This window comes from Erpetoichthys calabaricus, chromosome 8, assembly GCF_900747795.2.
Source record: "Erpetoichthys calabaricus chromosome 8, fErpCal1.3, whole genome shotgun sequence".
In the NCBI taxonomy this organism is placed as follows: Eukaryota; Metazoa; Chordata; class Cladistia; order Polypteriformes; family Polypteridae; genus Erpetoichthys; species Erpetoichthys calabaricus.
The window spans coordinates 121,576,018-121,594,074 of record NC_041401.2 but is presented as its reverse complement, the minus strand read 5'-3'; the positions used below and the strand labels follow the sequence as shown (position 1 = coordinate 121,594,074).

The window sequence follows — 18,057 nt, the reverse complement described above, 5'->3', positions numbered from 1 at the left end:
ACTGTGTTGGACGGACATCCTATCCCGTCATATCCTTTTATAATGCTTTCAAGCCAACATGGGTGTGCAACACATTCCTCAGCAAATTGTTGCATCCACAGCCAAAAAATGGCTGTACCCATTGAAAAGTATATATTATGGTAAAAAAAATCAAAATAACAAGCAATACAAATGGACAATGAATCACAACAAAATAAAAAGTTAGAAATTAAAGTCTTGAACATGATTTTACTAAAATAATAATGAAAAACATTAACAAATTGGTCTCCAAGATCAGACTGTTTCTAATGAGTTTGCACACAGTTTTGTGTGAGGAACTTGCAGACTTGGTTGCGACTGCTGATCCTAATGTGATGTGGGAGACCTTCCATTACAAGACCCTGAAGGTTGCTGAGGGTTGAGTTGCCAGTGTTCCTAGAAGGAGGTATTTAATCTCGCTGCGCACCCTGGATATAACCAAGAGGAACTGCAGTGCACTGCTAGATGGCAACTCTGATCTGTACCAGGAACTGAGAAGGACAGCTGCGAGGGCCCTGAGGGCAGATAAAGGGGTGTTGTTAGGAGAATCTGAGAGCAAGTGACACACCATCTATGGTTTAGTGACCCACATCCTGCTTATAGAGGCATCAAAGCATTACACACATCCGAATCTGTTCCTCAGAGAGTGACAATCAGGGCGGGTGATGGAGTGGCGGTCCTTACGGATAATGCTGCAGTTGTGACCTGCTGGGTTGGCTACTTTAAACAGCTGCTCCATGTTTTAAGTCATCCCCTACATTAAACATTTTTAAGTCAAATTTAAAAACCTATTTATTTACTTAGGATTTGGAGTTATTTTAAAGACTATGTATTAAGCTGTCTGTTCTGTCTTGGTGTGTTTCATATTGCTGTCAGTTGATCGTGTTTCTCTCCTGTTGCTTTCTTAATCTGTTAGTTGTTCTATTCTTTTTAAAACATGTCTTTTTTAGACTTCTCTTTTATTTTGTTTAGATATTTGGTTTGTTTTTATTGATTTCATTATGCTGTACTTTGGTGACACTCATTGTCTTTTAAATATGCTATATAAATAAATATGAAATGAAATGAAAATGATCTTCCAGCTAGAATGTTGGACATCTCTGGGTCCACGGTTCTTGAGGCTGATCCTCCAATTAGCTGTGAACCACCCAATCTCACTGAGATTGCACAGGTGGTGAACCATCTTAGGGTGGTATCTGGGGTGAACTTCTCCAGGCTGGTGGTAAGGCTGTCTTCCTGGCTTTGCAAGCAATCTTTGCTAGCATTTGGGAGACAGGCGTCATCCCAACTCAATGGAAAATGGAACTTGTCCCTATTTGGGAAAGGAAAGGTAAACGCCTGGATTGTGGCAAAAGCAGGGGGAAAACACTACTCTAGGTACCGGTAACATCCTTGCTAGGGTCATTCTAATAGGTTCCATGATCACTTGCTCATCTAGCAGCAACCAGAGCAATCTGGTTTTATGCCTAAAAAGTCTACCATCGAATGCATCCTGGCACTGCGGGTTTTCATTGAGTGCAAACGCAAATATCGTCAAGTTTCTTTGCAGCCTTTGTTGATTTTTTTTAAAATGTTCGACTCATTTGATGAAACTGTCTTGAGGGACATTTTGAGATTTTGCAGGATCTCATCAAAGATGCTGGATGTCATAGCTGTCCTGTGCACTGGTACTGTGAGTGCTGTGCAGAGTAGAGGCAGAACCTCTGTGTTTTTCCCAGTTGATTCTGAGGTTTTTCAGGGGTGCTGGGCAGGGTTGTGGGGTCCAGCAGCTGTGGGGCATCTGTTTGTGAAGAAAGATTCACTGATCTTGACTTTGCCAACGATGCTGTGATTTTTACAGAGTCAAAGGAGTTTTTGATTGGGGCTCTTGAAAGACTTAGCGAGGAGTCTGAGTGCGAGTGTTTTGGATAAAAAACAAGTTCCAGGCCTTTAATGACCTCTTGGTCACAACCATCAGAAGTGTGTCTATGTGCAGAGAGAGTGTACACCATGTCAAGAGGTTTATTTACCTCAGTAGTGACATTGATGTCTCTGGTGACTCTTCCCATGAAGCCAGGAGACAAATTGGGAGGGCATTGAGGGTTATGAGGTCACCAGAAAGGGGTGTACGGTGCTCCCAATTTCTATGCAAAAGGACGAAAGGTCCAAGTCTTTAGTGTCCTGGTGCTTCCTGTTTTGCTATATGGTTATGAGACATGGAGATCTGAGAGAAAGTCTCCTTTAGTACTGTGTCTCTTTGGAGAATCCTTGGGTATCGCTGGTTTGACTTTGTGTCGAACAAGTGGTTGCTCACAGAGTCCCGAATGAGGCACATTACCTGCATTGTGAGGGAGCGTCAGTTATGGCACTAGATGGTCATTCCCAGAGGATGGGACTGTACTGCATGTTCTACCTTGAGGGGTTGCCAACTGGGATCTCAAGCTGGTTCATCGTGTGATAGGTGCGGCAACCAGTGCATGTTCTCCGACCTGACCTGATTAACAAATGGGAATAAAAATGTATAAACATAAAGACAAGAGCATAACAAAATGAATCAATCCCATATTCCTGTCATCTTATTCTTGTTTAATTGTCAGTACCACTATATTACTGTCTTGGATGTCAATTTGACTTGGAAAGGGGGTGGGGTGGGGCGGGGGGGGGGGAATCTCCTCTTGCTAGTCTTGCAATCAATAAACATTTCCTGTGTTTTTGGTGTTGAAATGCAAGTAATCTGATTTGCTCCAATCAACAAAGAATATGATTTTATTTCCGAAGTAAATCTCTCTATATGCTATGTTTAATGTACATTTAGCAATGGCTGTTTCATCTTCAAATGTTATGAAAGACAGCCTTTTGAGTGGCTTTGACATTGATTTGTGTATAATGTGAACAGAATGGAGAAAATCACTCTTCCCCATGAGATCTCTTTGTATAGGAGGACAGGTAAGGAGAGTAGCAAATAGACCCTGATCCTTTGTATTGAGAAGAAAAAAAAAACATTCAGCTTGAAAGATGATAGTGCCTTTCACACCCATATCCACAGAGATCAGCAGACTTGATGGTGCTAAATAGTGAAGAGATATCCAGAGACAGCATGCATGTGAGTGTTTGGGTTGTCCAGATGCTTAAAAATGCTTCCAAAGAGATAAAGTAATATATCCTCCATTTTTTAAATAAGTAAGTTTAGTAAGTAACTAGATGCTTTGAGCAGACATGACTATTTATACAATCTCACTCCTGCAGATAAATCTGAACACTCCTGCTTGTTCTCAAAGATATTTCTGACATATTCTGCCCATTCACAGTCTGTATATTGGCAGTATGTTGGATACATTAAATGTGCTGTATTTTTTGCAGCAGTGTCAATGCAATATTAAGCAGGCTACCCAAAGCCTCTACCAGCTATGAAATCTTAAGTGTGAGTGCCTTGGTACACAAGTTAAATACATTTCACTCTTTTCCCAGCTCAGTGCTAGTATGGAAAAATCTTGATTTTGCTTTTGTTTATCTGAGGAGTGATAAACTAACATGTCACAACAACCCAGAAGTAACTGATTTGTGTTTATTGTACCTTAAAATTTTGCCACATTTGTCACATTCTCGGATAGTTGATCGTTTCTCCATCTGAACCTACAACCACTGAAAACCTGACTCAAAATGGCTGTGACTGCCCTTTACATATCTGCTAGTTCCATTTTCTATATGTGCTTTGATTATCTGTCACTCATACATGACATCAAAACAATAACAGTATCAGCCCTGAATTTTTTTATACATAAGCAAGACAGCACAATATCATAGTTTTTTTTAATGTTTAAAGTCACACGATTTTTACTGAAGTTTTATTAAAATGACAAGCAATTTGTCATGCTGCATGTTTCCTTTAATCTCAGTTCTAACTGCCCCTTCCCTCCTGCATGAGAATAAATATGTATATTGTGTTCTCATGGAGTCTCAGTTCTGATGCACACCTCTAGTATAAATGTCAGTATATCATAAGTCAGGAATAGTTAGGAATGTTGTGTGTGTGTGTATTTGATCAAGAGAGCTCTCAGAGACAATTTAAATGTTAGGATTTAACAGTACCTGAAACATAACAGTAGCAAAAGCTGGTACAGTATTTACATTTCTTCAGGACACTCCTTCCCAGGCCATTTGACTTGGTTAATCCCCTCCATCAGTTTCCTATAATAACCTTCTGTCCAATAAATATTATTTCTTGTTGCAAACATCCAAGGAATAGACAAGTATGGAGACTTTGAGGGGTATGTAGATGTGGAGAGCTAAATATAGGTTGACTGAAGCACTCAATACCTCATGTCAAATGAAAGCAGAAGTATACTGAGTGTTATGGAAACACAGTTTTTATTCTTCTGAGGCCTTTGAAGAGGTGTTATGAAAGCTCATGAGATTTTCTTCTCTTTGTCTTTTCTTATTGGTTTGCTGGATGAGCACTCAAGTGGATGCCTAAAGAAATCTGTAGCATATGAGCATGGAGAATAGGGTCTTAGCACCTCGGCTCTGGAAACAGTTTAAAAGCCTTGGTCAAGTTTTGTCTATTTTTTTGTTTCTTTTTTACCCCTTTATATTCAGTTTGCTGCTCAAGATGAATTCCAGTTTGACACTGTTTTCACAAATGTCCTGCCTGCAGACCAGCTTTTATCCTTTTGAATATTTCCAAATGCACCCAGTAAGTTCTTGACTTTAGTTAACTTTGCCAGTGATCTCAGATTTCTGTCACCTGTTATAGTGGAAGGCTGTAGGAACTGTCAGAAAGGAGGTGATATCAATGCTAGGGCTAAATATGCGAATGGTCAGAGTGATTGTGCTGTTAGACTTCACCTGAACTGCCTGTGCACCTGCAGAATCATCTCACTCATATTAATTAGTATTCTCTCTCTGATTTGTATGCACTGCCATTCCTGCCCCCACTGCTTTCCTGGTTTCTGAAAAAAGAATTTGGTTTCACAGGCGGTGCAGGAGGCAATCTGCTTGCCCTCCTGGGACTGCATTATCTGCCTCTGGTAATCTTGACAGTATTTCACTTTTAACCTTTACTTAACCTCTGCTCATCAATTAATCTCACGCCTGACTGTCTTCAAAGGATCTTTCTTAAAATCTGGTCGACTACCACGGGCTTTAGCATCACAATCAAAGGTGGGGGTGAGGCATTCCAAAGAAAGCAAGTGCAACTGTCCTTCTCTTGTTTTAAAGGCAGCTAATGACTTCTGCGGCATTAAGGAAGTTAGAAAGCTGCTGTTATGGGGTCACCATGTGAAAGTAGCTTGTGGGTTCATCGGGTGGAATCAATACAGGCTTTTGTGTGTGTTTTCTAAGCTGTATAGCTGTCTTTAAAGGAGCAATAGCTTTTTATTAGTGGCCTGGACCTAACATTCCAACTTGTAAGTAATGAACACTGCAGTGGCCAAGTGAGCCACCTGAGCATTGGCATTTAGCCTGAAAGTTATGTACTCTACAGGAAATTCCGAGTAGGCTGTGACTGCGTAAGATAAAGGTAGAACTGAGGAGCTGAATGTGCTTAGTATGCACAGGCACACCACAGTCAGTTGACATCATGTACTTTGGTGTCAGTATGAGAGCGAGTTGCTGTCTCGCTAATGCAGGCAAAAATGATTCAGTTATCCTTGTACAAATAGTGTCAACCTAAGCTAGATTTTTGTGGGAGTGGGATCAACTTGAGTAACCCTACAGGGTTACATCCATCAACCAGACCAGGTGTAAGTGGGCTGGTGTACTAATGCTGCTGAAGAGCTGGGTTGGGGTTGACCACTAATGCATCATCCATTTGTAAATGGGGGTGTGTAGTTTTTGTCTTTTGAATAAAATGCAATATGGATTGCCAGGCTGGTAAAACTGTCAAGTGCACTCAATATGTTTAGCTGCATGTTGGAGAAAGTATGCAGCACTCAGCATGTTAAAGGAACAGCCCCCAGCCCCAAAATCTTAGTTATTCTAGAGCTGAGTATGTAAAGCAATTTTAGAGGGTTGTTCTGTGATGGAGTCCAATTCAGTCCTTGGAAAAACAAAACTGACTCAGTTGTGTACCCTTTAGCAGACTTGCAGTTCTGTCTGAGGATGATATCATGATCTAAACACCCAAATACTGATAGAACCTGGGATACTGACAGGAAGGTCAGAGCAGAGTCACACTCCCATGGTCACAGTGAAGATATGTATTAAAGCTTTTGTTTTCAACACGTTCTTAAATCATTTTGCCGTGCTAATTGATATCTGCACATATTATGCCATGAAACAGTATTTGCCTCCAGGCAGTCTTAGATTCATAATAATTCATAATCCACTTCATCACTTTTTGGGGGGTAATGCCTTATAGGAAGATAATGAACCATCTATTGTGATAACTTACATAACACTACACTACACTATCTTGTCTTGCTTGACTGAAGTATTCTAACCTGTATACCATAATCCATCCATTCATCCATTATTCAACCCGCTATATCCTAAAAACAGGGTCACGGGGTGCCTACCATAATGCAATAGGAAATTAATGTCTTACTTTACTTAAAATAAAAAAAAATAATAATCTAACAAGGAAAAGTTCAAAATTTCTTTAGAACCTGGAAAGTATTTTTGAAAATTATCTTCAGTTAAGAGAATGTTCTGGGCCATTGCTAACTCTTTGGATATTTTAGCATTTCCAACTGATTACTGTACTTCATATTAAATCAGTCTTTTTCTTTCTTTTCTCTGATAGGTAAGGGATGGTGGCATCTTATCTGATTTGAATAAGTTGTAGTACGACACATTTGACTATTGTAATGTAACAACATTTATTTATATACTGTAACACACTTTTATACAAAAGTGTAGGTGAAAGAGTTATACAAATAATAAAAAGAAAACTACAAAAGCAACTAAAAGGCCAACATAGAAGAATCCCTAATGGAGGCAAATGTATATTAAATTACAATTGAATTCAGGTAGTTTTGTAAGTATTTAATGGTTTTAAAGGCAGAAATCTATGATAATCTATTCGATAGTCATATGGCCCATGAGGTGAAGAAAACAAAAACTTCTGCAGCCACAGATGCTGTAGAAAATAAACCAAGGTCAAAAGACCACCGAGCCCCACCTGGGTATTCAGCAGTATTGACATGTCAAGTAAGTTACTCATTAATATCTCCATTTGATGAAAAGGGGAAGAATTGAGGCTACAGGGATCATCACAGCTAGTAGTGTCCTTCATCAGTAAAATCAATAAGAATAAAAAAAACATTTTTCCCCTGCTTAATCCATCCATCCATTTTCCAACCCACTGAATCCGAACACAGGGTCACGGGGGTCTGCTGGAGCCAATCCCAGCCAACAAGGCAGGGAACCAATCCTGGGCAGGGTGCCAACCCACCGCATGACACACACACAAACACACCAAGCACACACTAGGGACAATTTAGAATCACCAATCCACCTAACCTGCATGTCTTTGGACTGTGGGAGGAAACCGGAGTGCCCAGAGGAAACCCACGCAGACACGGGGAGAACATGCAAACTCCACGCAGGGAGGACCCGGGAAGCGAACCCGGGTCTCCTAACTGCGAGGCAGCAGTGCTACCACTGCGCCACCGTGCCGCCCATCCCCTGCTTAATTTTCTGCATTATTAAGTATTTTCACAATGCATATGATCCTTTCTTGGGTTATAATATACAAACAGAAAGTGAGAGAACAAAGATACTAACATCTGGAGCTGCTTTCATTTGTTTAGTGTTGTGAAAAGTCAAGCAAAATGACAATCTTGTATATCTTGCCTAAAGAAGGGGTCTGAGTTGCCTCGAAAACTTGCATATTGTAATCTTTATAGTTATCCAATAAAAGGTGTCATTTTTTTTGTTTAGTTTTGAAAACAATTAAAAATGTAATCATTATGTGTGAAAATGTTACCCACCCTCCTTGATAAAATCCACCTAAGTGAAACCTTTATTGGGAGTATTTGTAAAGCTGTAAATTGCCATAAAACATTATGGTGTTATCTAGCTGTGCTCCACAGAACAATTGACAAGACCCTGGGCATCATGAGAAAATCATTCAGTGTCTTTGTGTAAACTTAATGTTTTAACATATTAAAAATTAGACGAAAGGGAATAAAAACCTTAATCTTCTATCACACAGCTGTTATGGTCTTGTGCCCCACACTCCTAACTTAGTAGCCTAAGGTGCTGATTTTAAAACTCAAAGTTTTTGTCAACTTCTGAGCACTGGTTTGACTTTAAAAACTTGGAACTTTAAAATATCAAAGCTGAATAGCTGGAAAAATGTCAGCTTCTCCTTTCACAATATGTCTGTTGCTTTGGTGTACAGTTGGGCTCTCCCCAAGAAGACCAATACGAAAGATTTCTGGTGATAGCAATCCAAGTCATTTGAATGCAAAGACTGTTCAATCAATATTGAGCTGTATTGCTTACATATTATCACTGGTGAAAATTGCAAGGCTTCATATTTACAACATCAACCACAAAGCATACAATGAAACTGAAGTCAAGACATAACAAAATCACCCATATAGATCACAACAGACATAAAACTGCAAGGCTTAGATGACTACACCATAGGTAGTGTAATTGAGGACTAGAAACCAACAATGAAAATAATGCACAACAACATTTAAAACTCTATGCTGTATTTTCAAGCAATTTCAAGGAGGAGCATTCATTCCATAAATAAAACGTCAGTGCATGTATTGGATATGGTGACCATATGCAAGCAAGGATAAATAAACTCAGGTTTGACATATGAAATGGTGGGCCAGTGGGTTACACTGCCACCATATAATATCAGCACCCTGGATTTGAATCCCAGATGTTTCAGTGTATAGTTTGCATGTTCTCCCCATTTATCTTGTGAGTTTTCCCTCCTACATTCCTGAAGATATTTGTGTTTGGTTAATTGACAACTCCTAAATGCAGGTATGTGCCAGAGTAGGCTGTGTGATGGATCGGTAACCCATCCAACACTGGCAATGCTGCAGTACGGTTTAAGAATTGTATATTTTGAACAAGGTCAGAAATTGAAAAACGATGCTTGTGTAATTCTGTTATTGAAATAAGATTTGTAAGTATCGGTTGCAATCCAAATTTCAACGAGTCTAAATACTTTTGCAAGGAAATATAGCGTATGTAATATAAAGGCAAAATTCTCTGTTTATGCATTAATGATGAACCACCGACTGGACAAGACACAGTTTTACTTGTCACAGGCACTCCTGTCTGGAGCCATAAACCCACTCAAGCTGGCAGGAAAGGCATGCTTATTCATCTGTGAAGAAGTTTCTTTCAGCTTGCATGAATTTTGCATCATGCTTTTCAAAGTCCTACCCCATTTTAAGTTGAATTTATGGAACAAACGAGGACAGGACAAGGAGAGGATATAGAGTAGAACAGGCCACTAGACAGTGAAGCAGAATCATCCTGTACAAGAAAAATAAAAGACCAAGTGCTCATGTTTGATGACGCCTGTCAGCTGTATTAAAGTCAGGAATCTCTGTGGTTCATTAAGGCTGGAAGGGACTCGTTTACAGATGAGTAAAGTCACCCTTTTTTGAGGTTGTCTGAGGCAGCTGTAGTAGGTGGCAGCATGCTTGGTATGTCAGGAGTGCGACTGTTTTAAGCAACCAAAGATAACATTTGGTAGCACAAAATTAACTATTTATTGGATGTTAATATGACAGACAAATGAGCTAACTAACAACTGTTTTTTTCTGTTTCTTTGCAGGAAATTGCAGCTTATTTAATAACATTCGAAAAGCATGAGGAATGGCTGACCACTTCCCCTAAAACCAGGTAGGAAAATGCTTTCAGCTCTGTTGTACTTTAAAGTGAATGCCCTAAATGTAGTCTGATCTGTTTTCAGAGGGGGTGCATCAAGACAACCACAGTAATGTGTTTGATGAAGGACTATGCATGAGACTATGCATGCTTAAGAAGTGTTGACGATAAAAGTCCTGCAGGGTCTGGAGACTGGGTGCTCAGTGGAGACTTCCATGTTTGTGTATGAGTGCCTGTTTTACCATGTATACACTCCATTTATGCAAAATGTACTTGACTGACTGTGGCTCTCAGGTGAAGAGAGCAGGCCCATATAAACTTCTATAGCACATTTTATCCAACCAAATATCTTAAAAAAACGTGCTTTCAATGTATCTGTCTAATGCCTGTAGATGTGCTTTCACAGCTACTATGTGTTTACGCTAGATGGCAGTACCATGTCTCATTCTCAAACCCTCTTAGTGCAATCCAGGGACACGGGGGCCTGATTCTATTCCAGAACCACTGGACACAAAGAAGAAACCAGCCCTGGGCAGTGTGACAGTTCATGTCAGGGCCCACTCAAACACAAAGAGAACAGTTTGTAATCACCTCTTAACCTAACCCTCACGTAGTAGAAGTAGTATTACCACAGTAACATGTACAGCAAAACAGTCCGACCCGCCTGCAACATGTTGTCACTCTCTGGCACCATAACTAACCAGAATATCTTGACCTTTGGTTTATTTAATAGAAAGTACAGATCAGCTTACCTGATTTACTCCTTAGCCCTGTTTCCATTTCACTTGTTCGGTAACGCTTCCAGTGCCTGAAACCTTGTGGGGGGAAAAAAACCCTGAGGAAAAACTCCAGTATAGCCTGCACTGTCAGCTGATGCAATAATAACTCTTACTAATTGTTATAAAGACAATAACTGTCTTTTTGACTACATTTCTAATTTTAAGAGTTTTCCTTCTATGCATACTTTTACGTCTAATTCCGCTGTTGGACATTAAAGTAAATTCAGTGTGTAATAATGCCAGCAAGCAAACATCTAAAGAATTTTAATGAGTACTTGACACTGTAGTTTCTTAATGGTGAAAAGCTAAAGACCCTTTTGATTGCACTTTGTGCCTGTGTTTGCGAGAGTGCAAAGTAATGAATAATGAACTAAATATGAAAAGAAGCAAAAGTTTATTATCTACCTCAAACTTATGTGAATTTCCCAAGGCCCCATGCTCTAGTTCAGAGTAGAGTAACATCTTCAATATGGAGAGAAAATGCAAATTGCACAATGCCAACATTTAAGACTCTGTATCCACGAGGCAGTAGCACTACCCACTGTGCCATCCTACTGCCTGCAGAAACATATCTTTCTGTATTTTAGCTCCTGAAAATCAAAGTGGAAGAATTGGCAGGGAGGGTGATTAAGAGCGAAATTAACATGCGCTCAGAACATGGAGCCTTGCTATGAGGAGGCAATATAAAATGATGAAGATGTGCTATGATGTGGTGGAAGGCATAAAGTGTTAAAAATTAAAATACATGATCTTTCTGTTACTTTAAGGGGAGACAGTGTGATTAATTATTTTCCATAATGGTAAAAGAACATTATCCTATATTTGAAAACTATATTATTCATTCCTCAACACAAAAACAAAATGTTCTTTTTTAAAAAATGTAATACAAAAATGAAAAACGTGTAACACGTAATGCAGGTGCAGCAACGTTCCCAGATGGTTCCTACCTTAAGCCCATTGCTTCTACAGCTTCTCTTGACCCTTACTTTATAAATCAGGTTAAAAAAATAGATGGCTGGATAAATTTAAATTAAAATTTTATGAGATTTTCCATTGCCGTCCATCAGTGTGCATACAGAGAAAGAAGACTTCATCATGTTATGCACACAGAAACCCCCTCTCTCTAACACCTATTGCCTGCTGACATAAACTCTTTAGAGAAATTCTACCTGACATATTCTTCAAAACTCAGCAAATCTCTTGTCTTGGCCTACAAGTTTCTGTGCAGTTATTCTCCTCTATAATCAATATTGGTCTCCCAGTATGTCCTTATCAGAAGTCTCTATTCTTCTTCATTATAACTCCTGCCTGTCTCTTGTCTAGCCAGACACTAATATTAGACTGTTTCTCAGCTTTGGAAGGAGTTCTCCGTACCCTTCCAATCTCCCCCAGTCTGTTGTGGTTCAGGCAGCCCTTGAAGTTATGAGGTTTTAAAAGGCACCTTGGATCAGCTCTGACTTTCTTCCTGTCTGCTGTTCTTATGCATCACTGCAATTGTACTGACTTCATTAATCACCAAGTAACTTTGATTGTTTTTTAAGTTCTAACTTTTCAGCTAGCCTTGGGACTAACTATATATATATATATATATATATGTATATATATATATATATATATATATATATTCATTTATTGTGATCAACTTTTTTCTTCAATTTTGTTCTCTAACACTTGCTAACTTGGCACTTTCTAATCACTCGGTTGCATTGTGATTTGTTTTTGTAAATCACCTTGGATAAAAGCATCAGTTTAATAAAGAATAATACTTTAGTATGCCTATACAGTTAGGTCTATATATATTTGGACAGAGACAACTTTTTTCTTAATTTGGTTCTGTACATTACCACAAAGAATTTTAAATGAAACAACTCAGATGCAGTTGAAGTGCAGACTTTCAGCTTTAATTCAGTGGGGTGAACAAAACGATTGCATAAAAATGTGAGGCAACTAAAGCATTTTTTGAACACAATCCCTTCATTTCAGGGGCTCAAAAGTAATTGGACAATTAACTCAAAGGCTATTTCATGGGCAGGTGTGGGCAAGTCCGTCGTTATGTCATTATCAATTAAGCAGATAAAAGGCCTGGAGTTGATTTGAGGTGTGGTGCTTGCATGTGGAAGATTTTGCTGTGAACAGACAACATGCGGTCAAAGGAGCTCTCTGTGCAGGTGAAAGAAGCCATCCTTAAGCTGCGAAAACAGAAAAACCCCTTTCGAGAAATAACTACAATATTACGAGTGGCAAAATCTACAGTTTGGTACATCCTGAGAAAGAAAGCAAGCACTGGTGAGCTCAGCAACGCAAAAAGACCTGGACGTCCATGGAAGACAACAGTGGTGGATGATCACAGAATCATTTCCATGGTGAAGAGAAACCCCTTCACAACAGCCAACCAAATGAACAACACTCTCCAGGGGGTAGGCGTATCGATATCCAAGTCTACCATAAAGAGAAGACTGCATGAAAGTAAATACAGAGGGTGTACTGCAAGGTGCAAGCCACTCATAAGCCTCAAGAATTGAAAGACTAGATTGGACTTTGCTAAAGAGCATTTAAAAAAGCCAGCACAGTTCTGGAAAAACATTCTTTGGACAAATGAAACCAAGATCGACCTCTACCAGAATGATGGCAAGAAAAAAGTATGGAGAAGGCGTGGAACAGCTCATTATCCAATGCATACCACATCATCTGTAAAACATGGTGGAGGCAGTGTGATGGCTTGGGCATGCATGGCTGCCAGTGGCACTGGGACACTAGTGTTTATTGATGATGTGACACAGGACAGAAGCAACCAAATTAATTCTGAGGTGTTCAGAGACATACTGTCTGCTCAAATCCAGCTAAATGCAGTCAAATTGATTGGGCAGCATTTCATGATACAGATGGACAATGACCCAAAACATACAGCCAAAGCAACCCAGGAGTTTATTAAAGCAAAGAAGTGGAAAATTCTTGAAAGGCCAAGTCAGTCACCTGATCTTAACCCAATTGAGCATGCATTTCACTTGTTGAAGACTAAACTTTAGACAGAAAGGCCCACAAACAAACAGCAACTGAAAGCCGCTGCAGTAACGGCCTGGCAGAGCATTAAAAAGGAGGAAATCCAGCATCTGGTGATGTCCATGAGTTCAAGACTTCAGGCTGTCATTGCCAGCAAAGGGTTTTCAACCAAGTATTAGAAATGAACATTTTATTTCCAGTTATTTAATTTGTCCAATTACTTTTGAGCCCCTGAAATGAAGGGATTGTGTTAAAAAATGCTTTAGTTGTCTCACATTTTTATGCAATCGTTTTGTTCACCCCACTGAATTAAAGCTGAAAGTCTGCACTTCAACTGCATCCGAGTTGTTTCATTTAAAATTCATTGTGGTAATGTATAGAACCAAAATTAGAAAAACGTTGTCTCTGTCCAGATATTTATGGACCTAACTGTACACAAATTCTTCATCATTTCTTGTCTTCATAACAAATGTTCTGATTGTTCTGATGTTCTTAATTCATCCATCCATCCATCCATCCTCTTCCGCTTATCCGAGGTCAGGTCGCGGGGGCAGCAGCTTGAGCAAAGATGCCCAGACTTCCCTCTCCCCGGCCAGTTCTTCTAGCTCTTCTGGGGGAATCCCAAGGCGTTCCCAGACCAGCCGGGAGACATAGTCCCTCCAGCGTGTCCTGGGTCTTCCCCGGGGCCTCCTCCCGGTTGGACGTGCCCGGAACACCTCACCAGGGAGGCGTCCAGGAGGCATCCTGATCAGATGCCCGAGCCACCTCATCTGACTTCTCTCGATGTGGAGGAGCAGCGGCTCTACTCTGAGCCCCTCCTGGATGACTGAGCTTCTCACCCTATCTTTAAGGGAGAGCCCAGACACCCTGCGGAGAAAACTCATTTCAGCCGCTTGTATTCGCGATCTCGTTCTTTCGGTCACTACCCATAGCTCATGACCATAGGTGAGGGTAGGAACATAGATCGACTGGTAAATTGAGAGCTTTGCCTTATGGCTCAGATGTTCTTAATTGTCCTCCATAATTTCTGTATTGGAATTAAAAATGATATTGGAACACTGAGAAAAACAAATTTTATGTTTCTTAAATGAGCCTTTTATAGTTCATACATGACATGGAAATGTAGTGACACATAGGTATAAAGTTACCACCTGCTTTATATGAGTACTAATTTATGAAATTGAAGTTATTTCATATTTAATTTAGGTAATGTTTTAGTGATAAATTGTTTATTGAGTATATCTAGTACAACAAATTAAAAAGAATTTTAGAGAACATTTGTAACAGAACCAATGCTTTGACAACTGGACAAAAAAGAAAAAGGGTCAAGACCCATCAGATAGCACTTACGGGAAGTCTGTGAAGGAACTTTAATTTGGTTTGTTGATTATTAGGATTTTGGAACAAAATTTTAAATTATGGAATATGACTCTCTAAGGAGGATGGCTAGATAGGGGAGAGGGGTCTCTGAGTCAAGCTGACATTATGGGGAGAGGTTTATAAGTTAAATTACACAATACATTATAGAAGCTAGGGACTGGACATTTAAAGAGGAAGAAAGAGCGAGATAGGGTGTCAAGAAGATAAGCAGGCAAGACAAAAGAAAGAGAATTGCTGCATGCACTTAACAATGACCGAATCTGTAAATAAAAGAAAAAGGATAAGGAATGAAGAGCAACACGAGACCGGAAGTATTAGAATGACAGGCATCCACCATCATTAAATAGGTCACTACGTGCATTAATTCCCTCAGTCTTTCAGTCCTGCTTATGGTACACATCGATGCAGTTTCTTTTTATTGTGAACATTGGTACTTCATAAAAACTTGTTATATGTTAGATACCTGAATAAACTGATCCAGATAGCCAACCATATTAGAGGACTGACCCCAGACTCAATGGTGGTGGTAGCAGGAAAGAGAACAAGGCTAAAGATGTCCATCCTATCCATGATGTATTGTTCTCAAGCAACTTTAGCTTCAAACTCATTTCTCCATGGTATGAATCATAGGACATGCTTCTGGAGATCATTTTTCCTGTAGCCTTCAGGGTATTTAATGCCTTCTTTCATTGTGCCTGCCTGTCTTCAGCCTAGCCTGTTATAACGAACATAAAGTGGATTCAGAAAATATTGAGACCCCTTCACTTTTTCACATTTTGCTGTGATGCAGTCTTGTACTAAGTCATTTAAATTATTTTTTCCTCAGATCAAGCAACACTCAATACCCCAATATGACAAAATGTAAACAGAATTTTAGAAATTTGTGCAATCTTTATATATAATACGCTACCGTGGCTGTTCGTTTGCCTGTCCAGGATTTTAAATCACCTGTAGCTCACAAACTGTTTGAACTATTGATGTGAAATTTGTTACACATATAGTACGTGATGTCTACTATCTGCTTTCGGGGTGATGATTGACCTCCGAAATTATTCCTCTTTTTATTTTTATTTTATTTTATTATAGAATCAACTCTCTGCAGTGGCCAGCAGGGCGGCCTTGCGGAGCATGCGTACGGGCGCTGTTCTCATCCCTACCACCTTTGCCGTCACTTCCCCTACCTCTTCATATCTTAAATCACTCTTGAGGCAGATTGAAGACTTAACTGCCAGCTTAAGTAAAAAAAAATTAAAGAAAATGTACTAAATAATTGCAACACAAACACTGACTTAATCAGTTTTAACGCTAAAAGATACCGACGGAAGAAGAGAAGAAGTGGGCTGCTAGAGTGGAGAAAACGAGCATCTCATGAAGCAGCAAACGCATCAACCCCTGAGCAAACGAATGCTAAATGTACAGAGAAAGAGGATGAAAACTAGGAATGCTCAAGTCAAGTGTATTACGCTGTTACTGGTGTATTAAATAAAAACTGAAATATCACATTGACAACAGTATGCAGACTCTTTGCTATGACACTTGAAATATGGCTCAGGTGCATCCCATTCTGTTCATTATCATTGAGATGTTTCTACCCTTTGTTTGGAGTCAATTCAATTGATTGGAAAAAGTTAGGAAAGGCATATGCCTGTCTATAGAAGGTCCCATAGCTGGCAATGTGTATAAGTGCAAAAACTAAGTCACAAAGTCAAATGAATTGCTTGCAGAGTTCAGAATGAGGATTGTGTTGAAACATAGATCTGGCAAAGGTTACTAAAGCTTCCTGCAGAATTGATTGTTCCCAAGAGCACACTGGCCTTCATAATTATTAAATGGAAGAATTATGGAACAACCATGTTTCTTCCTAGAGCCAGTCATCTGGCCAAGATGAGCAGCCATGGGAGAAGAGCAGTAGTGAACTTGATGGTGTTGCAGTAGAGGCGTGTGTCCACCTCTTGAACCCTCAGGTACCACTCCAAACACCAGGTGAAAGTACAAGACTCTTTTATTGTACAATGGTACAGTGCACCAAGCACCCTCCACTCCACACTACTCATATAACTATCACAAATCACAATACTCTCTCCTCCTTCTCCCAGACACTTAGCCACCCTACCTCCCAGCTCAGCTCAGTGTCTGGGCTTTCCCAGAGTCCTTTTATACACCCTGACCCGGAGGTGTTCCTGCCCAACAGTCCACAATTCCTTATTCCTTCCGGGTCAGGGAAAACAGTCCTTATCTTCAACCTGGAAGCACGTCATCTCTCCTGCTCACGTGACCAGGACGTACTTCCAGGTTATAGGGCACATATGAGTCCACGGGCTTCCCAACAGCGACTCCTAGTGGTCCCCAAGGTATCCAGCAGGGCTGTGTATAAAAACTACATAGTCCATGAGGCCCTGCTGGAACTCGGGGCACGTCCATGCTGTTGGGAGAGCTCCTCCTGGCGGCCTGGGGGTGAGGGCCGGAATAAGAAGCCGGCAATCCATCACAATGGTCACTCTGGCTGAGCTCCAGAGAACCTGTGTAGAGATGGGAGAAACTTCCAGAAGGATAATCATCACGGCAACTCTCCAATTATCTGGACTTTTGACAGAGGGCTAGATTGGAGCCTAACCTTAGTAAAAGACTCATGAAAAACTGCTTGGAGTTTGTACAAAAGCATCTTAAGGACTTTCATTGAGAAAAAATGATTCTCTAGTCTGATGAAGCCAAGATTAGCAACATTTTTGGAGAAAACCAGACACCATTCCTTGTCTGTGGAATACCATTCCAAATGTTAAGCATGGTGATGGCTGCATTAGGCTATTTTTCAGTGACAGGGACTGGGAGACCAGACAGAGTTGAGGGAAAGCTGATTGGAGCAATGAACAGAGATATGCTTAGTGGAAATCTGCTCCAGAGTGCTCTGAACATCAGACTGGGCTGAAAAGCCACCTTTCAATAGGACAATGACCCAAACCACAAAACAAAGACAATAAAGGAGGGGCTTAGGGACAACTCTGTGAATGTCCTTGAGTCGCCCAACCAGAGCCCTGAACCCAATCAAACATCTCTGGAGAGCCCTGAAAATAGTCATCCACCAACAGTCTCTAAT

General features: G+C 40.1%; 1 protein-coding gene across 12 annotated transcripts in view; it reads left to right on the top strand.

The window, feature by feature from the left end:
- LOC114656015 (calmodulin-binding transcription activator 1-like) overlaps nt 1-18,057 on the top strand; it is a 559,017-nt gene that overhangs the window by 315,863 nt on the left and 225,097 nt on the right. For all 12 annotated transcript variants that reach the window (XM_051930419.1, XM_051930418.1, XM_051930414.1 and 9 more), the window contains one exon: nt 9,752-9,819. In XM_051930419.1, the coding sequence (XP_051786379.1) occupies nt 9,752-9,819 (68 nt within the window). The remainder of the gene's footprint in view (nt 1-9,751; nt 9,820-18,057) is intronic.